Source organism: Lissotriton helveticus, chromosome 12 (genome assembly GCF_964261635.1).
Source record: "Lissotriton helveticus chromosome 12, aLisHel1.1, whole genome shotgun sequence".
Taxonomy (NCBI): Eukaryota; Metazoa; Chordata; class Amphibia; order Caudata; family Salamandridae; genus Lissotriton; species Lissotriton helveticus.
The window spans coordinates 235,361,043-235,385,626 of NC_136073.1; the positions used below are offsets into that span (position 1 = coordinate 235,361,043).

Genomic DNA, 24,584 nt, shown 5'->3' on the forward strand with positions numbered 1-24,584 from the left:
CCAGACCCTCTAAGCCCCGGACCCAGGTACGAGTCCCTTTGGGGCGTCAATCCCGTACTACGGTTCCTTGCTACTGGCGGGATAATCAGACCTTACCAGGAAGGAGCCGGCGATCTAACCGGCGATCCTGCTGTGTCTGGCTTCGTGTGCACGCTTCTCGGATGTGAGGCCACTGGTTGCTATGGCACGTATTCTCACCTTAGGTGGATTCACCGACGCAGGCTGTGTGTGGGGCGTTGCCTCAGGCGTCTGTGGATATGACGGCGGAATGTCGCCCCGGGAGAGAGTCAGCTCCTTATTGCTCTGCGGAACCCTTTAGGGCCGTCTCGGCTCCATCCATCGCCAGGTGGGTCTGTTGGACCAGGACGGAGGCTGGGGCGGATGTCACCAGGTTAGATGTTCACTCCGTGACGGGAGCAGGCCTCCATGACCGTGCAGGTGGGCGGCCGTTGGGAGGATATTATGTCTATGGCGGACTAGTCCTCCGAGTCCACACTCCAGTACTTTACTTAAGCCCGTCTGGTGCGGCGGAACTGGTGGTGGATAAGCTTTAAACCTGCATAATCCTCGCCTCCGTCCTGACATAGAATGAAAAATTTCCTAGCTTACGTAACGGAAAGTTTCGATTCTATTAAGGACTAGGAGGCGAGGATTATCCCTCCCGAGACTCCTGGTCTAGACCCACCCGTGATCCTCGTATTTCGGTAAGTAGTGCCTTAATGTTTACTTTAATGTATTATAAAGTAGTAACTCAACGTTACTTTAATATGCTATGTAAGTAGTGCCTTAATGTTTACTTTAATGTATTATAAAGTAGTAACTCAACGTTACTTTGATATGCTATGTAAGTAGTGCCTTAATGTTTACTTTAATGTGTTATAAAGTAGTAACTCTACGTTACTTTAATGTGTTGTGCTGCTGTCTGAGCTACGTTGGCATACAGTTACTGTTTGTTCAAATGGATTGGGTTCTCCCCGACCTGGTTTTCCATGGGGGAGGATGGATTCTTGGATGTGCGGTAGACTGCCTTTATATGCTTTCTTCCACGGAAGAACAGGATAACGGTTGTCTTGTGTTGATTTAGGACAAGAACAGTCGGATTGATGAACGTTCCCGGGAGTTTTCCTCACAGAGAAGAAGAGGAAGCGGAAGGGACGTCACAGCCAGTTATACCAAGGACTCCATCACCATTGGCTGGCGGTTACTATGGACACTGTGCCCCATGTGCTCATGGGAGTTGTAGTTCCAGAATGTTTTATGTTTTTTCTTTGAATCTGCTATTATAATAAAGAGAAGAAAGGACTGCATAATCCTCGCCTCCTAGTCCTTAATAGAATCGAAACTTTCCGTTACGTAAGCTAGGAAATTTTTCATTTATTAACAAATAAGGCCTGCGAACAGACAGGATAAAAACGAGGCTTACAGGTAAAAGAGGAGGTAAAGAATGCCTACAACGTTCTATGACGACATCATATAAATACCTAGTCAAAGTTCTAAACATGATAACAGTGGTATCAACAGTTGGCAAATACTCTACAGAGTGGACACATAAAATTACCATAGGGTTATAGATACGTTTAAATATATGTACAACACCCTGTAGTGCCCGTGACAGCACTTGGGATTCCACTGACCATTACATTTCACTGAATTGATTCAATCACTGACCGCACGCAGTATTTGTGACACTGAATTATCTGTGCTCTGCACTTTTTGCCCATGTGAGCATTATATCCAAATGCATAAAACTTGATATCCGTTATACCATCGTGTGACTAAGGTGATTTACGAATTATATATACCTTTAGGTTCCACAGCTCAACACTATAAAGGTTCAGACTCTTGCCTTTCCTTCCTCCGTATTACATATTTTGTTTATCACACCATCCCATTCCATCATGGCGGCCATTTATGGCATGATAGTTCGTGTCATGATGCGCTTGCGCGGCGCGCGGTCCAGCTTTCGTATTTCTTTATAAATAAGCAGAGCACACGTGCTGCTACTGTTTACAGCAAACGCCGCACAGCTGTTCTTCAAGGCAAGTCCACGGTAGACGAGTTCATGACCTACTTTCGCGTGAACTGCGATGCCGTGCCCGATATTTTCTTAACAGATCCCGTGTTCAGCCACAGTCTGGGCTGCTCGCGAAAGGTTTTGTGAGCAGTATGTGTTCGTGCTCGGGAAAGTTCCCTCCAACTTCTCTTCCTCAGGCTAGCGAGCAGAGGGGGTTGTTCACTAACTTTAATGGTACCTTTATTAGGTTCCTGTTTTTCGTTTGTCTGCAGACAGTAATGGTATTTTTATCAATTTCGGTTGTCCCTGCAATGTTTGGCATGAACGATGTACTTTACCAGATATTCCAGTAAGCGTTTCCACCTTGGTTGCAAGAGTTCTGTTTGGCACCTTAATATTTGCAAGCCATCGCACATGTGTTTGCGAATTTTTTTGCTCAAACAATTTTATTAATTTAAGAGAGAGTATAAATAATTAAGGTACTACACAGTACAGCATGTAATACATAAAAACCATCTTTAAGAATAAATAATGAAAAAAATGAGCAATATTATAAATAATGGATAAACCTTAATAAGAACAGGTATATAAGAACCTTGTTTGCGTACTTGTATGTAGATGGAGACAACTTTATCAGCGTTTACACACTTCTGTGTTCATGCTAATCATAGTAGACCTTCTAGGCTAGGGCCTCTTAATCTGTTTTAGATGTTTTTCTTTTTATGGCAACTCTAGTAGCCCTATCACGTCCCCAACTTTGGTGTGTATTCCATCTCTGTGGTTTTAGCGTGTCAATTTTTGCCACTCTGTGCTAAATGTAATGACAAATTCTCTTTACTTTCCCAGCTGCCTGCCAGAAGCACGCCTTACATTATTACGCTGCACTTGCGGGTATATGAGTTTACGCTTTCATTATTGCTCATGAGACCTCGACCCCGGTGGTCATACAACTGACAAATTCTTTTGTATTCTAGGAAATTTTGCGCAGTCTAGAGATAACACGCAGCATCAGAAAGTTTATCAGTGGCTACATCAGCAAAATATAAACTTTTGCTGAAAATCAAACCGGTACGTTAAAAGTAGGATAACTTTTTTACTAGTTCTTTCATGTGCGTCCCTGATCGGCTCACTATTTAAGGTAGTACTTTTGGTCTCTAAATGTTGTCTATTGGGGGTCTAGTTTCTTCCTTTATATCTGCTCCTTTGTCTAGTTCTCATTACTTGGGTTTCGTTATGTGTTTCGGTACACACAATGGGTTTCTGCACTGTTGGTTTATGCATGGTCACCCATTTTCAGCCTTAAGCTTTGGTGAAGGTGTTTGGTTCTTTCTTGTTAAGTCCATTTGGACTAATTTATCCTGAAATGTTTCTGTCACCTCTACCATCTCTCAAGTGGATTGCTCTGATCACCTCCCAGTAGTGATCGTTCGATTTGAAAGGAAAGTTGTTCTGGTGTGACTGAACATAAAGAGAACTTACCAGTGGATTCTTGAGCCTAAATCTCTTTTTGTTATATTTATGTACTATTATTATTGTTTTATTTCCTTGTGAAGTCTGCCGCACGTTTTCCACAAGTGTATTTTATCAGACATCATTTTTTTTTTATTTTGCACGTCAGCCTGTCTTTTATCTATGTCCAGGTCTGTTCTGGGGTGCTTAATTATCTCCCTTTTATCGCTGTAGTGCAATTTGCACATTTCAAAACTGCCATCCTCTCCTTAAGGTCAGCGGTAGGATTTCAAAAATTGTATCATTTGTCATCCTAGATTCTAGTTTTTATTGCTTAATTTAACATGCAAAAGTGATCTTGAAAAGGACAATATCAATGTTGCCTCCCCTTGTGTATGCTTCTTCTCTGCACAACTTTTGATTGAATTGCCTGGCCAATTCTATCTAGAATTATGAATAACCACTTAACCCCTTCGACACTCATGACGAGCTGAGCTCGTCATGAACCCATAGGTTTCCGTTTGCGCTTAGCGCACAGCGAAAATATGCGCCGCACCGATGCGGTTAAGGAAATCTTAGTGTCTTGTGAATGTGTCTGATTTAGTCTCCACTATTACAATCCACTTCATTCTAAGGAACTGACTGTACGATACGTTCCTCTGCCTGAATGTTAGCTCTTATTTGAGGTTTTTTACAAGGTTCCACTTCTCGTGGCACTTACACAAGACTTAAAAAGATTGCAAGAGTTTGGTTACCGTCTGGTGTGGTACTGTTAAAACTGTGCCTGAGAAAGCTGTTCTTCCTTGAGTCTCAAACTTTAATGTTAATATGTTGGTGTTCTCTGTCCACTCCTGAATTCCACATCTCATATTTGCATAGTCTGTTTGTTTTTGTGTATTTTTATGTCCCATGCTTTCCCCCTATAGTCGCCACCAAAGATGGCAGATGACTAAGTACGGGGAGACGGGGCAGGGTAGGACCTCAGATCTGTTGCAAGGAAGAGTGAAACTTGAGGCATGAAGATTAACGGCCAGAGCTGCCGACTTTGGAACTGGGCAACCAGGTTTGGGTTTCAGCTCAATATGCTTTGATTCTGGGCAAATCACTTAATCTCCTCATGCCTACTAAAAATTGAAAACCTGAATGTATCCTTGTGTAAGGTAACTGTTGCTCATGTAAAGTGCTCCAGTACCTTCCAGTCGAGTTTGCACGATATAAAACTGGAAAGAAAAAAACCATGTTGCTACTGCCTCGTCTGGTCATACTCCTAGCTGTTTGAGGATATGCCAAGCGCATTCTTCTGGTGACAGCCGGGTTGCAAGAAAGTTCAAAAGCAATGCCACACCCATTTGTATTAATTTTTAACAAAATACTTCAAGAGCACAGTGACAGAAGTAAGACTACTATCGGAGAAACTGTACTGACTGAGCAATACATAGACTCTCTGGCGTTGGGCAAGTGACTGCCATGCAGGCGTCATGAAAGACCTTTTTTGTTTTGCAGTCTGCTTTGTACACACAGTGTGTTTGTGGGGTTTTTAAAACTGTTCATTTACTTGTAAGTCTTTAGTTTATGCTTTTGTCACTGGGCAGTTTGTTCCTGGTCCACAGTTTGTCTCCTTGCAGTACGTGTCTGTGAGCACTGATCTTCGGTTGAGAAAAGTTTGTATAGCATGTCACTGATGTCTAATGGGTAAATCTTCTTACAGTGCTAGACTCTACTGTCTTCCTTCTCGTAATTTGCCTTCAGACGTGTTTGATGTACGACTTAACAATGTCATGTCTCTGCTGCATATCACTGCTTTTGATTACTGCTGGTCTCATATTCTTTCCTGTTCAAATCCCAATAAAGTTAATTATCGAAAACATTTTTTTACAGCTCATTAGCCCCTTCTCCAGGACAGCTCTGAATCCCTCCATGCCTTCACCTATATTCATGGACAAGAAGTCCAAAAACATTGTGAATGAGATGTTGTCACCAATCTGGCGGAGCCCGTGGCAGGAGCGCCTTCCTGTTCTGCATAAGGTGGTAAGTCCATGTAGATCTGTGAGCTATTTAATCTCCGGATGACCCAGGCCAGTTTGTCTAATCGTGAATTCACTAAACGGCACTATAAAACTAGGGCAAACCTGGAGAAAGTTGTATGCCGGGTGGCAGTGGTGTCAAAGGGAAACCTGCTTGATTTAACTTACGGGGGCCACGACCTTCTAGCCTAGCTTATGAAGCCTTGTTTACTGTAAACCTAGGTGCTTGGACTCAAGGAGTCAAGGCAGATGTCCCTGCAGAGTTTTAACATGCATTGCAGGTACAATGACCACTCCTTCTCGCTGCACTGCTGTAATGTGAAACTGGTGTGACCTAGTGGTGATGTTGTGTCTGGTTGGTTTGATCTATGGAAGTGTATGTGATGTTTTAATTCCTTGTTTTGCCTGTGGTGTACAATTCAAGTTTCCCGTAAACACAATTTGTAGTTTGATTGCAATTCAGCATAGTGAAAGATTGTTTTATTGCCTTTGCTTCTCTTCCGCACACTTAAAACTATAAAGTATAGATTTGGTGTATGTTTGTTTCACTTTTTGTGAAGGTAATTTTGCGAACGTATTTTAATCTACTTGTAATCGCAAATGTAATTACCCTTTGGAGAACACAGCACAAACACCACCAAATTGTTTATAAATGTGCATATTAAATGTGTGTTTTAGATTATTTTTCAGTAAGCCCTAAATCACAAACTAGTGTGTCATTGTGGTAAATGTTTCAGCTGTAAAACCTATTTGACCCAGTCTTGCAATTGACAAGGCTGCACTCTGCTCAAACACGTTTTTTCCCTTTACTTATGCCTGAATGCATTTTCTAGGGAGATACTTGCCCCAAAAATATGGACTACCTCATACCACCAGGAATCTCTGAATCACAGGACCCATAAAGGCACAAGAAATCAGACTGCCTCCTGTAGAATTTTAACCCTTTACCAGCACATCCAATCGAACATATCCGTCTTGTTACCATAATGTATAACCCAAAATAGAATGATTGCTTCATCTTAGGTGATGACAGGACACCAAATATTGTGAGATCAGACCTATGCTGATTAGCACGAGGTTGATCACTGTCTTATGAGCAATAAATTATGGAATGTGGTAACCCGTAAATACTGCGCTTGACTCTAATTCTAGCAACCTACCCTACACATTTTTGCTTTTCTCACATAACAAAGCATAAGATTCGGGGAGGGGAGGAGAATAAATCTGAAAATATAACCAATCTAAAGCGAGAAGGCCACATCCTAAATTTGAATGTTTCATAAAAAGCAATCCCTCTTCATGATAAAGATTTACATTGGATGCCAATTGCTCTTTTTAGGTCATTGTGATTGGGGCCGTTGCAAAACCATAGGAAAATGATCAATGAGCTAAAACATAATAGACATAAATGAATTGATACAGATAAGTAGAGCATCAAGATTTTTTTATTATGAATGGAGATAGGCGACGCCTCTGATATCTCGTACTAAAACCAGAAGGATATCAAATTCCTTTTTAATGACGTGCCTGGCATGTTTGTGATAAGCTCAATTCTCAGTTGATATAGTCGTCTGTATTACCTATGAGCTAGAATTCTTTTGTTTTTAAATAGAAGTCGGTGGAATTCATCAGTACCTTCCCCTTACTGAAGGCACCATCTATTTGAATTCGTTTTGAAGAAGATGCCCTATTTCCCGCTCTTTTTTTCATTAAAATGGTTTCTAGAAAATCGGCAGTGTCCCATAGCTAGAGTCTTTACGAAAGCCCCTCAATCATATGTGTTGCATGTAGGGCGCACAGTCTCGGGAGCATAGATTGAGTGCCTGCTTAAAGTGGTAATTACTCTTCAGACTCTGATTTTACCAGTTGGGATAACAGGCATGCAAGTGATACCCAGGTGCCATCCCTGAAACCCTAACGATGCCGGGCGTATATTCATACCCGGTGCCCACTAACCAGTTTCTTCCCTCCAAGGTACCTGAGCTCCTATTACATATTGTTCTTGGTATGTTTAAGGACTTGAAGTTCTGATGAGAGTAAATGCAGACCAGCATAATTGGTTGATACCAGTTTCTCCCTTGGTTTTCCTTTGCTCTGCAAAACTCATGGAGATTCAATATGTCCTGACTTGGAATGTTTCAAATTTAAGTGAAGCTCAGGTTTTTGTTGGCCTGGTTTCCCCACTTTTGCTTTCCAAGGAAGAATAAATATTGACACCATCCGACCAATTGTTGAGGTCACAAAATGCTGTCGGAGCAAGCTTGAGGGTGTGTATTTTTCCTGCTACCGCTGCTTCATTCACTAGCGGCAGTAAGACTGAAAACTCATAAGGGCTCTCGCACCAAACCTTTCCCTTTTGCTTAAAACTAGATCTGTAGTTAGAATTGTAGTGCTTAGCAGTATTTGTTTAGTCCCATTGGGGCTGTGAAAGCTCTAGATTCTTCTACTTTGTGTGCATCATGATTTTATCCAACCCACTTGTTCCCATCTGTAAATAGTTGTATTCCTTCATGACTGCACTTTGAGTTGGAGTGTAATTACTTGTCACATAGCATCTCTGTTCTAAATCATGTCCAGCCCCTTTTCTTAAGTCTCAACTGCTCCTCTTCAGTACTCCTTTGAGAGTCAAGCATTTAACAGGAGGAATGCGATTACTCAGTTGGCGTTCAGTAGTTTCTGGTCCAGGAACACCAGCGATAAATGACAGTACCTGATATGGTTACTGCCCACTAACCTCTGACTGCTAGAGCCAGAGATAAGGCCTCACGGAAAACCCAAATGCCACCATCTGGCTTGGATACACTTACCCACATCTACTGTGCGCATATTGCTAGTGTACGCATGTAGACACTAGATGCACTCTTCCACATCAAATACAAACACCCACACCAGAGATGAACACCCTCGTTCCAGCACTCACTATTACAGCATTTGTCACCCACACATGTAGATATAGATATCCTAGCAAAAACCAGTTCGTTTTGCCAAAATGTTAAATCTAACCTCTGGGTGACACATTTGATGTGTAAAACAGGGAAACAAACTTCACACTGTAGATATTTTTTCCTATTAAGCTGGTATATCCATCATGTGATCTCTATGAGCTGTTGTGGTCCCTCATTGGGTATGAGGTTTGGAGTTACAGCAAAGCTTTTACTAAGTTGCTCAGTTTGCTTTGTATGGTCTCACGTGCTTCCTTCTCACTGCCTACATGTCTTTAATTGAAGACTAATATATAAAAGTGTGTTCGCTGTTGCAAAGCAGACAGATTTGTCTGAGGCTGCTGAAATTAATTGTAATAGTTGTATCCACCTCACACTGGCCTAACGAAAATTGAGGGGGCCTCCCTGCAAGGTACTTGTAGGGCCCCACTACGGGCTCAATCAGGAGCTCACTGGCCAGGGTGCTGTGCTGAGGCCCCCCGCCCCCACCAGGGGGCTACGGGGCCTGTGTTACGCCCCTGCCACCTCAGAATAAAGTTCCTGCTAATATTTAAAGCTGGCATTGAACCATGTTCTATACCTCACTCTTACTTGCACTCGGAGACACTGATCTTTTTTCTGTCTCACTCTTGCATTGTCTTTCCCACTTACACACAGATTGTTTAGCTAGTGCAGTGTATGGATTAATCAGAGCAGAGCACATAAAATGTTGAAAGGGTGAACCAACCACTGGCATCCAACAGTTTGTCACTCCAGTTGATGGTCCACGGTCACCGTATTGATGCTCCATATCTGGCATGAGCTGCCCAGTATAGTAATATATGTGTATTATAATGTTTTAGCTGAGTGCGTTTTGTCCTGTGGAAGGCTGAATGAAATGGGTTCTAACCCCAAAACATTGTTGATGAAATTTGCTTCCGGGATGACTTTCACAACATTTCATGACTCAGTCTCCCAGATGAGTCAAGGTGCAATGTTGTGACCACTTTAGCAGTCTTGTGTCATTACAATGGTGTGTTTAATAAGGGGGGGGGGGAGGGGGTTACCCAATTGAGTCACTAGGGACCTGGGTGCTACATGATACAGAATAAGGGGTCCCAGTGAAAGGTATCACAAGTACACAAACAAACACTTTAAACTGCACAATATTAAACACAGACTAATAATTCTGCACACTGTTATTTATTCACAATGTGCTTGTTCACAACTCTTATAGCAATTTCATAACAGAATTATTATAGTGCCCCAGGGAGAGGGAGGGTGAGGGACGGTGTTTGTGTAGGGAAGGGATGTGCAAGGTAGGTTATTTGTGATAAAAATATCAATATATGATTTTTGTACAATCAATACAACTGGCTTCAGACCGCTGAGCCAGCACAATGAACAAGCTATTAATGCTCACAATTAAAAAGAAACCATGATAGCGATGCTACTAATTAATAATTGAAATGATGGTTGCATCGACTGGTGGATGATAATAGCTGTCGACGTTTCGACCCCAAATTTATACTGGTAGGTACAAGTCACAGCTTAGAGTGGGGTCTTCATCAGGACAAGAGCCCTGGGGAACACTGGTTTCTCATGGAAAGTTGGGCTAATAAGCTCACAACTCGAACAGGAGAACGGGGAGCATCACTTGATCCGAATGAGATTGTCAGGATCGGTATCTATCAGATCCAATGAATTCTCTTGAGTAGAACCACTTCCAAGGGATGTCAGAATGATCATCAGAATGCAAAAATTTCAGCACTGGTGCTTTTCCGTTTAGTTTTGAAACACTCCAGAAAGTTAGAGCCTCCGCTTTTCTTTGAAAAACGCTCGCTCTAACGTCAAATTTCTATTAGCGCTGACCACAACCTTCATTCAATACTGGCGGGGTATCCATTTTTAACCACAGCGCACTCTTAAGTGCGGCAAATTTGCTCGTAATCCAAATCCTACGGTCACCCGATCCTTGTGTTGACAAGGATCAGGTGACAGTAGGATTTGGATTACGAGCAATTTTGCCCCAAATCCTAGGGTCACCCGATCCTTGGGTTGACAAGGATCAGGTGACTGTAGGATTTGGATTACGAGCAATTTTGCCGCACTTAAGAGTGCGCTGTGGTTAAAAATAGATACCCCCGTCAGTATTGAATGAAGGTTGTGGTCAGCGCTAATAGAAATTTGACGTTAGAGCGAGCGTTTTTCAAAGAAAAGCGGAGGCTCTAACTTTCTGGAGTGTTTCAAAACGAAGCGGAAAAGCACCAGTGCTGACATTTTTGCATTCTGATGATCATTCTGACATCCCTTGAAGTGGTTCTACTTAAGAGAATTCATTGGATCTGATAGATACCGATCCTGACAATCTCATTCGGATCAAGTGATGCTCCCCGTTCTCCTGTTCGAGTTGTGAGCTTATTAGCCCAACTTTCCATGAGAAACCAGTGTTCCCCAGGGCTCTTTTGTCCTGATGAAGACCCCACTCTAAGGTGTGACGTATACCTACCAGTATAAATTTGGGGTTGAAACGTCGACAGCGATTATCATCCACCAGCCGATGCAACCATCCTTTCAATTATTAATTAGTAGCATCGCGATCATGGTTTCTTTTTAATTGTGAGCATTAATAGCTTGTTCATTGTGCTGGCTCAGTGGTCTGAAGCCAGTTGTATTGATTGTACAAAAATCATATATTGATATTTTTATCACAAAGAACCTACCTTGCACATCCCTTCCCTACACAAACACCGTCCCTCACCCTACCTCTCCCTGGGGCACTATAATAATTCTGTTATGAAATTGCTATAAGAATTGTGAACAAGCACATTGTGAATAAATAACAGTGTGCAGAATTATTAGTCTGTGTTTTTTAATATTGTGCAGTTTAAAGTGTTTTTTGTTTGTGTACTTGTGATACCTTTCACTGGGACCCCTTATTCTGTATCATTACAAGGGTGTGGGCTGTCATTAGTTTACTACACTTGATAATTTCAGACTAAATAGAATATTGTAAAGCATGAACACATTTCAAAATATTAGCTTTTGTTGGGTGGGAAGAGGACTTTTTTCAAATTTGCATCCATAATTGGAAATGAAACCTGTGTCCTCTATAGACACTGGTACACAACAAACCTACACTTTATGGTAGTTATTTAATATATATTTGGGGGCCCTTCTAAGTAGGCCTTATAGATCGATTGTGTATCCGCTGGCAAATGTCTCAATCCAACGTTTCCTTTACAGCCCGAGGAAAACATGGTAGAGCTGAAACCGCATCTAAAAAGACTCCAAGAAATCAGTTTGGAACTCAATTTGCCTCTGACACCTGTGCCTTATGTCTCAGACCTCAATGATTTGTCAAGGCATCTGGTCAGTAAGGGCTTGGACCCTGTTGGTGGCTTAAAACGTGCTGGCCACTGGAAATCCAAGGAGGGGAAAATCAATTGGGAAGCCAAGGAGATGGAACAGGAGATAAATGAGGAACAGAAAGCCTATGAAGGGCAAAGTCTGCCATCAGTGCCTGCTTTTGAATTGTTGGACCAGGAGGGTTGCTTAAAACGGGTGCAAGAGATGGAGGCACGAGTCCAGAAACTAAAAGCCATGGAGGAAGAGCGGAAGCAGAAAGCCATAGAGGTAGAGCCGAAGCAAAAAAACAGAGCGGAAGAGTGGGAACAGAAATTTAGGGTAGAAGTGTGTCTGCCATCCCGTCCTATTATTCAGTTGCTGGATCATGAGGGCCAACTACAACGGGTTGAAATGCATGTTGCAAATCTGAAAGCCATGAAGGAGGAGCACCAGAATGCCAGAGAAGAGGAGGGGTGGAAAGCTAAAGAGAAGAAATGGAAAGGTAGAAAGGAGGAAGAGCTGAAACAGGAAGCCCCTGGAGAACAGTGGCTGCCACCGCGGCCTGTGTTCCAATTGCTGGACCGACAAAGTTGCCTGAAACGGATGCAGCTGATTGAAGCACGCCTTGCAAAGCTGAAAGCTGCGGAAGCGAAGAAGCGGAGGGCCAGAGAGGAGGAGGAGTGGAAAACCAAAGAGAAGAAAGCCAAGCTTATGGGACCCCAAGTTAAAGAGGAAGGGTAAGGAAGGGGAGTGTAACCAGAAGGGGTCGGTAGTTTGGGGTGGGTTGGGGAGAGGTGCAAGCTTGGTATGGGTAAGTGTGCAACTGCTATCGACCAGGTGCCCCAGGGCCTGCAGCAAGGGCAGTATCTTTGCTATTTTATTAGATGGTTGTCAGGTAACATTGGATCGCTTTCCCAATTACTGGCATGGGTTTCGAGCTTGAAACAGCCTGACTTAATGAGTTGATCAACTTACTGATGCCTGTTTTTATCAACTCTGGAAGGCTGTCAGTTTAAGCTGTTGGCTGTCTGTGTGAGCTATCTGTCTGTTCTTGAGCTGTTCTGAGTTTGATGTGGCTTTTCTTTTTATAATTGATCGAAGGACTAGCTGCACTAATAACTAAGGTTCCGCAGGTCTAGCGTTGATGGTTGAAGTTGACATACAACACGCATGTTGTATATATTTTGCTTGTATCAAATACTAAGGTTGGACATGCACAGTATCTTAAAGCTGGTTGTTTAGCTTTTATTGGAACTAAGGTGGAATCAGAAGTCTACCAATTGTTGGACATCTCGCACTGCTTGTTTAACTTGCTGCTTTGTTGGCAGATGTTGGACGCATAACTGACCTTATTGGTGGCCCGTTCACTTACTGCTGAGACTGTCAATGCAATTTTCCTCTTTCAATTCAACATCACTATTTAAATATAATAAGATCCATAAAAGAATCCTAAAAGTAATGCATATTCCACTTTCATAACTTGCTCTTTCTGTCTCCACAGCCCTGTCCCTGAGGATGCACCAGTCTGCCAACACGTCCACACCGTGACCCAGAATGTGACCCCGGGGATGTCCTTGCCACACAAGTACACAGCGCTGGCTCAGATGTTTTGCAGCATGGACATCATTGTGACTGGTCTTTTCAACCAATGTGAGACTGTGACTTTTGCCAAGGTGAAGCAGGGTGTGCAGAACATGATGCACAAGTGAGTCCCTGAAAAGATGTAGGCTGTCTATGGTGTTTTTTGGAAGAAGTGTGTGAGGGTTGTTGCAAGCTATACTAGTACCATGTGATATGTTCCATTTACCTTCGCTAGATAGTATCTGTTTGAAAAATACATTCAAACATCCGTGTGTAATGCTATACTGTCCAGAGACGCTTTCTGATAAGCAAGTCTTCTCTACTGCTGATTATTCCTTCGAGAAGCGTCTTTCTGCCAGATCTTCTATAACTTGTTATGAGCAGTATTGGGCATGCTGTATTCAGCAGCATGTGTTCTTCTGTCCTCGTTTGCTTTGGGAACCTCCTGCTGTTATGGAGCAACTTAAGCCATAGTTTAATATTGTTTGCTTTACCTTGTCAGTGGATCTCAAAACCCCTTACTCACCCACCACCCCCACTCACCTCTCCAGGCATGTCTGTTAATTCTCATGGTTTTTAAGCTCACACACATTTCTGAGAGTGTAGGGACTTGGTATTTGAGAGTAAACCAAGATACATCAAAGTTGACTGAGAACTCACATCCTTTAAGGGGGCTGTTCTCTGGAGAAAAAAACATTTGGAAGGCTAAGTTGGACTGACTGTTTCAGGAAAATATAATTTGGCTCTTTCAAGTAAATTGCCCTGGGGATCCTTTTCCATTTGAAACAAGAATATTCGATTTTCCTTCCTTCCATTTGTTTCCCTGTAAAAAGACGGTGAGACTTCATTTTAATATCCATGAAAGGGAAGTCAGACCTCCTTGGAGTGGAATTGGGAGTCCCTTGCACCCTCATCCAAGGCCTGTTTCTACCCTTGTAAACCTGACAAAGGTTTCAATGCACCTGAAAAACAAAACCGGGGGAGGGGGGTGCATCGCAGAGAGGAGGCCAAACACACACACACGGTTCAAGTGCAAATTGACATCTTACATTATTGCTAGTTCTGGGAGCCCGAAACCGGTCCTAAGATGCTTGTTTGCAGTCCAGGGAGGACCTGGCCTGGCAGTTCGGGCTGGACTGTTCCCATTGGGCACAGGGTCAAGACTGATTTGCATATGGCTGGGTCCAAACTGGAGTGGCATGGTGAGCAAAAAAAATTATGGATTTAGGCCCAGATCTCTGTACTGGGGTGAATGTATGACATTGTTCTGCATTCTGTCCATCAATTGGTCTTTTTGTATTTGTCACCCCGAGTGGGATGGGTATGCCCAGACGCGCAGGTCCTGTGTCCTCCATGCCAAGCTATCCTGGCTGATGTGGGCTGAAAGCCCGAAACTGGTCCTAGGATGCTTTGTTTCCAGTCCAGGGAGGACCTAGCCTGGCAGTTCAGGCTGGACTGTTCCCATTGGGTGCAGGGTCAAGACTGATTTGCATATGGCTGGGTCCAAACTGGAGTGACATGGTGAGCAAAACAAATAATGGATTTAGGCCCAGATCTCTGTACTGGGGTGAATGTATGACCTTGTTCTGCATTCTGTCCAATTGTTCTTTTTGCTTCTGGAAATAACTGCATGTTTTATCCAGCAGTTTTTCCAATGGATATGACAAGAACGTGTAATTTATAGTATGTTATCTGATTATTAATATAATTATTTGTTATTTATGATTACCCCATTGCAGATCCTCATGTGGAATTTACCTTCTACTGTTAAATGTCAAAGACTTGTAGCACCAACACTTTTGGTATGTACCTCTGGTATGTTTACCTGAAGACTGTAATAATATAGACGGCTCTTTGGTAAAAGAATGAAACTATAAAACCCTCGGAAGCACTCAGTCACCTGAGAGTAGATACACTAGGAGCAGTGCTTTATTTGAGCCAGTGGTTTCCGGTGCTCAACACCAGCACCAACACCCCCACTTAGCTTGTCTGCAACATGGTGGCACTGTTTGACTAATTTAGAGATAAGAACAACTACGGTTATTTATGAATTTAATATACATTAACAATGATACCTGCTGCCCCAGTCATTTCTATAGCTTCACAGGCCTGGAATAGTCTGAATTGTCACACTTGTAAGTGTGTGTTGGTTAGTAGTTGCATTGGTACTATCATCATCCGCTCTGGCTAGGGCAAAAGGGGGTACAAGCTGCAGTGGTCCCCTGACCAGGGCCCTGGCACTTATTTTATTCCAAATTAGGCACTGAGTAGGAGGCACCAGGTAGAAGGACAAAAGTTGTTGGTAAGGTTCCCAAACAGAGAAAGGTTCCACCAGTTGATTAACATACTCAATGTCAGTTCAATGAGATTGTCAAAGTGAATTATTTGCTAGCCCATTGTCTGTGAAGTGCTTCAGGCATGTTTTCGTTGACCTATGGAACAAAAACATTGTTTCTCCAACTTACCAGGATCAGTTTTTAGAGAGATCAAACTTGCTCCTCTGGAAATTTGGGTACAAGGTGTAAGTAGGTTTTAAGTAGTCCTCATAGAACAATCTGTCTGGGTAAAGTGAAGCATTATCTTGCCAAGAAATTACTGTATGCTGATCACGTTTACATGTGGTCATTAGATGGGCTTTAATTTTACCAGTAATGCTATTATGACCAGAAATAACAGATCTTAGAGCGTGTACTACAAACGTCGGTGGAAGCAAGCATGTGCTTTTGACTTCACATCTTAGTGGTCCGTAGATGAGAAACATTTAATTATGTTATTTTTTTTATGATCTGTTGGACAATTATTTCTTTCTGTTCCTCGCTTCTCAGTTGCTCGGTTTGTACACTTTCTCCCCCTCATATTTCCTGTAGTTTTTGTGATTATTTGATAGAATCTTCCTCTTCCAGAGCACAGTTTTTCAATTTTTTTAATGAAAGGGTGTAATATCGTTTAACTTGACCAAAACAATTGTAAGACAAACTTCAGAAGGAACTATTTGGCTATTCTTTGACAGTCTTCTACAGAGCTCCTGGGCTGGTTCTTGCCCACTGTAGTCTGTAGTCCCATGCTAACCAATCCTTCTATATAGCTAGACATATCATTGTCGGAAAAAGAACCAATGAAAGTCTCAATGATGCACATTAAGTGTCTTTACATCATGGAGTTTCATACAAAAATAACCTAAAAGTGTAAAACCTTTTTAATGGCATGATGCAATGTAATATTGTGGAAGGTTAGTGATCTATAAATATATGTACAGGTTTTCCCATTATTGTTCGAAAAGCAAGCTGACTGTCACCATCTAACTGTAAAATGTACTTTTCTTGTATCTTTTTGCAGGCCATTCGAAGAGCGCAACATTGGTCAGATTAAAACGGTTTATCCCACAGCTTATCGTTTCAGTCTGGAGAGCAGTATCCCAATGTACGAAGACGGTGTGAAGAAATTTGATTGCCAGCTCACCATTGAGCCACTGGCTGGGGATGGTAAGTCTCTGCTGCTTCTACCAACCCTATACACTAAAGTCTCCTTATGTTTTTGTAAATGGCCTTCTAGAAAGTGCTTGACTGATATGGACTAGCAGGAGTTATTTTTCTTTCTTCTAGGGAATAATGAGAAGCAGCAGTTCTGCGCATTGCGCTTAATGGAGCGATGCCGCATCTTTGAACGTAACCTGGTGGACATAGTAAAGAAACATCACACAGTAAGTTCTGAGTCCCTGCATATGGTACAAAGCAGCAGAGCAATCCATCATGATTGATGGTGGGTGTGGACTTGGAACTCTGCCTTCGATGCAGCACCATATAAGTTTATGGTATATCAGAATTGTCATTTTTTTCTATTATAATCTCTTAAGTGAACTTCAGTTTGACAAACTATCAGAAGGACGTTCTTAATTTTCATAGTTTCTCCTCTACATTTGCAATGCCAGTGCTCCACTTGACTAGTTCGCGTTACATTCTTTCTCACATCACCAGCTAAACTTTGCTCTTTTTACATTGTGCTTCACCCTACAAACATCTTTGTGGCCAGGGCTTTAGACTCCTCACTCAAGACGCTTCTTGGTTACTCCCTCCAATTCTGCTTTTGCCTGACAACCCGGGACCCTACTCCTATTTGAGATCTGAGTGGTTTCCATTTAAGGTGGCATCTCATATTTCCCTCATCTCTCAAACCGTCTGGAATTCCATTCTTGCACCTACTAATCTTAGTGTACACAATGTCTCTTGAAAGATTACTGCCTTGTTCAGCCTCCCCTGCCACCTCTGCCTCAATAACCCTAGATTATCTTCTCCCTCAGTATTCCAACAACCTCAGTATCTGACATCTGATTGCCTCCTGACCGTTTGAGACTGGATGGCCACATGCTACCTATTGCTGATGACCACCACCCTCCCTGCTCCCCAACCAAGTAACCATTAGACTACAGCCTGTTTAAAAAGCACATTAAACCACTGTATTTCCTGCTTTTTCTTTTCTTCCTGACTTTTTTCCTTGACCCCTTTACCCAATTCTATGAGGTATTCATGAAACGCGGGGAAAAAGGCGTTCTGTCTTAAATACCCCTTCAACAAGGGATGGCGGATCTTGGAATTTATTTTGCATCTAAAACTGAAATGCAGTTCTCGCGAAACACAAATCTGATCTTTAGTGGGCAGCAGGAGAGAATAAGTATTTACTCCTGTGTATGAATATTTCTGATAGACTCACATTTGGCTCTAACTTGCACCTACTGTGTTTCACTTGTAAATTATATCATAATTCTCAGATTTCCAACCAGATGCATTAAAGGTTACTTTGGAAAGCTCTCAATACTTCAGAGCTAGAAAGAGACCATAACCTCTTGGATTTCTCTTTAACCATGCTTTTCGGGGACCTTGACAAATTTCCTGTAGACAACCTAAACCCTGGGAGACAAGCAGTTCCACGGCAAAACGCGAAAAACCTTTCAAATATTTGATGCTATAATTTTACATCCTCAGTCAATGTGGTGGTCAACAGTCGTTGTCCACCTCGGTCTGTCCTGTGCAAAGTAGTAGAGCCAAAGAGAAATTCTTTAATATTTGGGAAGATGCCGGTTAGAAAAACGCTTGCAAAACACTGTTAAGGCTCATAATTGAGATACAAAATTTCATTTGTAAAACCTACTGGTATTTGCAGATGTTGGGCCACGTTTATATGCAAGACGAACCTACTGTCAACTAGATTGGTCAGTGTCAAACACAGGGCAATTCCCTAGGACTCGAGGATTCCAGAATCTGGATTGCTATGAGATCTCTTCTAAAAGCAGAAATAAACTAATTATGCTCTAAAAAGAAAGCTAGTCAGGTGGCCTTTAGCTGAAGTTTTCAGACTGAAATGCAGCACTGGTCTGCGAAGTACCTTGAACTGGTCCGCAAGGCTTTTTGACACACTTGTAAAGATTAACATTTTTACATTTAATAATACACAAGGTCTTCCTCCCCCCTGAAGATTATTGTTCAAGTGCTAACTGTTTGTAACATGCACTCTGTGGTCACCTTGCTCTTGCAAGTATAAGAAATTATGGAAGAAGAGAGGGTCAGGCTACGACTAGGATTTGTAAAAGCAGAGATGACCAAGGGAAGGTAAAGTTGTCAAAGCTTTTTAATCACTAATTAATTCGGATACATTCAGCAGAAGAAAGGGGAGTCTGTGCTTCTTCAAAAGGGCAACCATCAGCTTGGACTAGTATTTGGGAGAGGAGACCGCATCAGCAATTTAAGAGAAGTTCTTGAAGTGAATGTAATACAAAGATTCTGTCCATCATACTAAAGCTGGGTGTATATCCCCTTTTTATGTTTTATTTCTTTACTGGGTGTATATCCCTGATGGTAGGCAGGCAATTCCGATTTCATACCATGGGGAGCAATTGGAATAGAGAAGGATGTGCTTTGTCTTTCATGCCTCTTTGATCAGCACAAAGTTGAATGAAAACTCTGCATATCCTTTAATCCAGGATTGTTCACGGGATGGTTTGAAGATTACTGGAAAGCCAATGTTTGTTCTGCACTTATCAAGACTTCTACTACAGATGACATCTGTGGCCCCGTTGCTGAGTAGCAATGACTTAATCATTGTTTAGATCACTGGGAACTGAATAATTTACTATAAGTGTCTTTAGATCTTAAGGTTTTATATAGACTGGGTAGGAGCAGCTGCAGAATGCATTCTAGTCTGTGCTGCTTCCCATCCTGTGGGAGTGTTGAGTCTAACTCCATTGTTGGTCTCAGTTACCTGATACCCTGACTTTAAAGAGTATGCTTCTATTTAGTTCTGGTTGTATTTTTTACTTTGTATTCTGGTTGTCTTTTTGTGTTTTTCCCCCAAAGGTTTTCCTTGAGTCCCTGGATCCACCAGTGATCATTCGTGGACACATAACCCGCTGGCATCCACATTTTGATGTCGAAACTGTGCCGGAGATTTCTCCTGCTGAGCTTCCACAGCCTCCTCCGGTCAGCAGGTTGAGCACTGCTCTGGAGGTGCTGAAGAAGGCACGCAAAGTGCTCACACCCAAGGTGAGGACACAGAGGAACCATTTTCACTGCAGGGTCTGCCCTGAGCGGTGTGCATCCTCCCAGCCCTTATAACACGAAGTAAACTAAAACCTATTCTAGCCCAGGCTTAATAGGCTTCTCAAAGACTCATTATTCTCTGTCTGCCATTTCACTAGGTGTAGCTTCTCCTCTAGTGTAACGTGGAGTGGTGCACTGTTGGCAGGACTTCCGTACAGTATTTCCTTTTATGATTGAATGCTTTGCCTAAAAAAACGGTCTTGCCCCCATAAACAGTCCCAAAACTGAAATAACAATCTATTCTGTCTGTTACAAGAAGCCGGTCTATTTATTTATTGATCTGACCCAGTTTTGATGCCGCCTACTTGTTGGTAATGGCGCCTTCTTTCCTCATGCTTAGATTCTAACCTTCATTGCAGACTCACTGTGTGAAGTGTGTAACCTATTGTTTACAGGACTTCCTGGGATTTTTAAAACCCAATGCTCCACCAGCTTCCATGCAACAAACACCGAACAGATTAATGTATAGTTCCAGTGCAGAAATAAAATGAAGCCTTCAGTTGTGAGAATTGTGAAGTTTCGGAGTTTCAGCTGTCGTTTACATTTTCTACAAAAGAGGGGCATCTTAAGTTGATATTAAAACCTGTACCATCCTTTTACAAAGGTGTTTACTTTGTTTGTCTTCTCCCTTTTGTACAGCTGGAGGTGGCATTCACCAATCTAACCTGGAGCAGTCCAAATATGAGATCAGTGGAGAAAAGGGATCCTGTGGGAGACCTTGTGAGCGAGGTTCCACCTGCCAGTATCTCTGAGGCCCACAAGGCAATTCCGAAGACCCTCCAGGATAGGGTGAGTCTAGAATTTGGGGTTCCTGTGAAGAGACATTGTTTTTGTGGGGGCTGAAACCGAAGTACTCCATTCACCAGGGATGGAGCCTGTTTACTACATATAAGTAAGCATGTCTTTGCCAAAGTCTGCAGAACATATATTGAATTGTTCAACGTCATTCATTACTTTGTAATCAATTGCATCAGGAGTCCTTCAATCGTGGTTATTAATTCAGGCGTATTTTAATTTGCATCACTGAATTATATTTACAGGTTACATTTGATTTGTATGCTAATTTTCTAAAATTAGTTTAAATAATTTTTAACGTCCGTTTAAGGTATTTTAATATTACATTAAAAATATGTATCCCTAATGTATACATATATCCAAATATATCGAAACCTATATAAACATAAGGTTCCAGCTTTCTTACTGCACTGGCCCTAGACTATTTTTTTTTCTACAATGTGAAAAGAAACAAAAGAAAGACTAGGTAAGTGCTAAAGCTGTGGCAAAATCAAAGGTATGTGGCAATGTGGCCATTATCCCACAACACCTCGTCTCTTCCTCATGTACTCAAAGTGAACTGCACTGTTGTCATCTGTGGCATGGCACCTCGATTGCCACCCTTCACCTTACTGTATTTGACTGGTGGTAAAATCCAAGTCAGTTGCCTAAGGTAGGAGTAGAAGTCAAATTTACTTTCAGTGTTAAAATGCCAACTAAAGAATCCTGCAGTGCATACAAGTGGAAGGTAGATGGTCAGACATTCACTTCATATAAACTCACTGCTCCTACTGGAGGTGGAAGGGCTTGTCATGAGAAGATCACTTGATACTGCTAAGCCTCCCTTTCAAGAGGAGGGGCAGGTACTCATAGGAGGTGGTCTCATAATCCCATAAATATAGTTCTGTCTTAATTTCTGGGTGTTGCCCCCCACTGGTAGAATGTCTGCAGCCCTAACCCCATCAGAACTCTTGTAGCTTGGACATTCCTGGGCTGGTGGTAGAGAGTCTCTACCTTTGAGCAATGTGTATTAACAAGCATTTTGCGAAAAGATTCTTAAAATGTTAGATAAACAAGATGAGGCGTAAGCTGGTCATTGCTTAGGAAAGCTTGTGTTTGTCTGCTAGTTAGTTAGATAAAATCTCTGTTAGGATTTGTTTGCACTTGTCTTTCTGGATTGGGTATCCTATCCTCCCCCTCGTCCTCCCCCTCTTCACCCCCCACCCCCCACTATCTGGCTAGAATGAGTGTAACCTCATGCCCATGAGACAATTTTTCCTTATTTACTTTGTTTTCTTCCCATTTTTGGATTTACACCAGTTTGATCATGTGACTTGCATGTCTCTTTCTACTCTTCAGATTCAGGCAAATGAATTGCAGAAAATGCAAGCTATACTGATTCGGAGCCTCCAGCAGGAGGAACGACTTGCCATGATGTCTAGGCTGCCAGATATGGCCCGCCTACTGCGCAATGTCTTTGTGCTTGGAACGAAGCCAGTGCTGAAAATGGAGGTGGCCTGCTTCCGAGCAATCACCAGCTATCACTCTTCAATTACACAAAGTAAGGCACAGGAGGCTCGTTGAAGCTCTGGTCTCTAAGTTTAGGTCTTTCATCTTGGGTTTGTTTTATTAGCATATGAAAAAGTAAAATACAGGAAGTGAAGTGTGTTAAACCCACAGAAAGTGTTCCCTCCCATAAGCTGATCGATACTTTTTATTGCACAATTAATTTAAACCATTGCAATGAAATCACATATAAATAGACAATATAAAATGTTGTTCCCTTATTGTACAAGATAAAAAGACAGATTGTTTCAATCAGTAATGCAAAAGTTAAGATGACTAGGTGCATAGCCTCAAGTTGAATCTGAGTTCTTAAAGCCTGATCTGATTTAAAGTCCATTATGTTTTCTGAAAGTCCCTGGGTTTCACTGTATTCATATATCTGAAACGTTCTTATTTAGCAGGCATGGCAAATTGTCACCTATAAGCGAGGGTTGTGTCTCAATGTGGTGCCGGTAAAAGGTGGCAGTAGAGCACACTTGAGTGAAGTTCAAATTTAGAGTGCAAGTGCATCTCGTCCTGCTCACCAGTATGCATCCCTGCTTCATGACCCGCTTTGAAAAGTATTTGAGCCTCATCCAATCCTTTTCTGGTGTGATTAGGCTTTTCAGGATGGCAATGGATGCTCAATCCAACATGGGAAATCGGACTTATCTCACATTTAGGGGCCGATTAGGATGGCGGTTTTTCCGCATCCTCCGGGCCGGCGGAAGTGTCCGCCGGCCTGGAGGATGCGGAAAAACCGCGGCGGAGACTCCAAAGACCCACCGCCAAATTAGGATGGCTGGTGGGTCTGGAATTCCGTCCGCCGCTTTTCCACCGCGGTCGGCTTCCGACCGCGGCGGAAAAGCTATAACATGGCAGGCGGTGTCTATGAGACACCGTCCGCCATATTATGATGTTGGTGTAAATATGCTTTTCCACGGCGGCTTTTCCGCCATGGAAAAGCATACGGACATTCACTTTGGGGGCCCGTTGCGGGCCCCCTGGGTGGGTGGGGGGTGCACATGGGGGGTACCTATGGTACCCCCCTGCATTTGCGTACACAAAGCAGCAGGCACCGTGCGGTGCCTGCCGCTTTGTGCATGTAAATGCAACACATGCATTTTTAACATTGCGGCGGGTGCAGCTTGAAGCTGCACCCGCCGCAATGTTAAAAATAGAGGATGTGACCGCCACCCTGGCGGTCACATCCTAATTGCCATGGAGGGACCGCCGCTGCCCATGCGGACGGTCCCTCCTACTCAGGGGTGGCGGACGGACGCAAGTCCGTCCGCCATCCTAATCGGCCCCTAAATATGTAAAATAGGTTAGCAATGTCTACATATTCTCGAAAGTAATATGTGGGAGTATGTTTATTGGCGTGTGTCTAGCTGCAGGAGAATAAACATTTCAGCCTGGAAATGGAGGCATGTATTCTATCAAACAACCATCCCTTGCCGTAACTCGTATATTTGTTATTATTCATAGGAGAGATGGAGAAACACCTTCTCCTCCTTTCAGAACTGGTTCCGACTTGGCTCAGTATTTACCCTATCCAGAACGAAATGTACTTGAAACTGGAAAATAAGGTGGAGCTGAGCTATGTTCTAGACGTTCTAGATAAGAAAGTGAAGGAAGAAGAAGGCAGACGCTGACCCCTTGCTTGGACCTGCATTTCCTCTGGAATGGGATTTTTTTGCATTTCACAAACTTGGTCTCCTTGAAGGTTCCAGACAGAATCTGAGTTTTTACCATTTGTCTGCTTTGCAGCAAGCTCTGAAATGTTGTTGGCTTAAGCTATTTGAGCTTGAATTAATGAACCTGAAAGATACTGCTGATGTTTTGTCCACGCACCTTCTATGCCGTTAAGTCAATGGCTACAGATCTGATTAACTTTTTTCGCTGTTGTGACATTTTTAGATTATTTATTTTGATCACTAAATGTCTCAACTTTTGTTTAAACTAGATCTGAGGTTCAAAAACAAAACTCATGTTCTGCCAATCTGCAACCTGCAAAAAAATTGCCCTTTCAATTCGCTGTGCTCATCAAATGACCATCTGAGTGTGCATTGCAGTGGAAAAGACTAAACTCTGCAAGAGTGGCCTTCTTGGTCAGAAAGTCATTAACCCTGGCCTGGACTTGTGCAGCCTTTGTATCATATTCAGTATTTTTTGGACAATCCTGTCTTTTAAAATTAACCATGTTGGTTTTTGTATTTGCCCTGTGACTATGAAAAGATGTGTCCATTGGGGACTTTATTTTTGCACTAATTAAATTATTCCTAAAGAATTTATTGTCAACATTTAGAGTTTGAATAAATATATGTTATTACTTGAA

General features: G+C 42.4%; 1 protein-coding gene across 2 annotated transcripts; it reads left to right on the plus strand.

Annotated features, from left to right (window-relative positions):
* The first annotated feature begins 2,011 nt into the window (after nt 1–2,011).
* On the plus strand, nt 2,012–24,584 carry LOC144798562 (DNA replication factor Cdt1-like). Of its 2 annotated transcripts, none has more exons than XM_078669504.1 (11): nt 2,012–2,039; nt 2,989–3,082; nt 5,342–5,491; nt 11,655–12,493; nt 13,258–13,461; nt 16,674–16,819; nt 16,940–17,037; nt 19,685–19,870; nt 20,567–20,716; nt 22,061–22,262; nt 23,735–24,584. In XM_078669504.1, the coding sequence occupies exons 3-11, from the start codon at nt 5,381–5,383 to the stop codon at nt 23,899–23,901; spliced, it is 2,103 nt and encodes a 700-aa protein (XP_078525630.1). In that variant the 5' UTR covers nt 2,012–2,039; nt 2,989–3,082; nt 5,342–5,380; the 3' UTR covers nt 23,902–24,584. The 2 variants fall into 2 exon arrangements, with proteins under 2 accessions (XP_078525630.1, XP_078525629.1); XM_078669503.1 differs by lacking the exon at nt 2,012–2,039 and adding an exon at nt 2,861–2,905.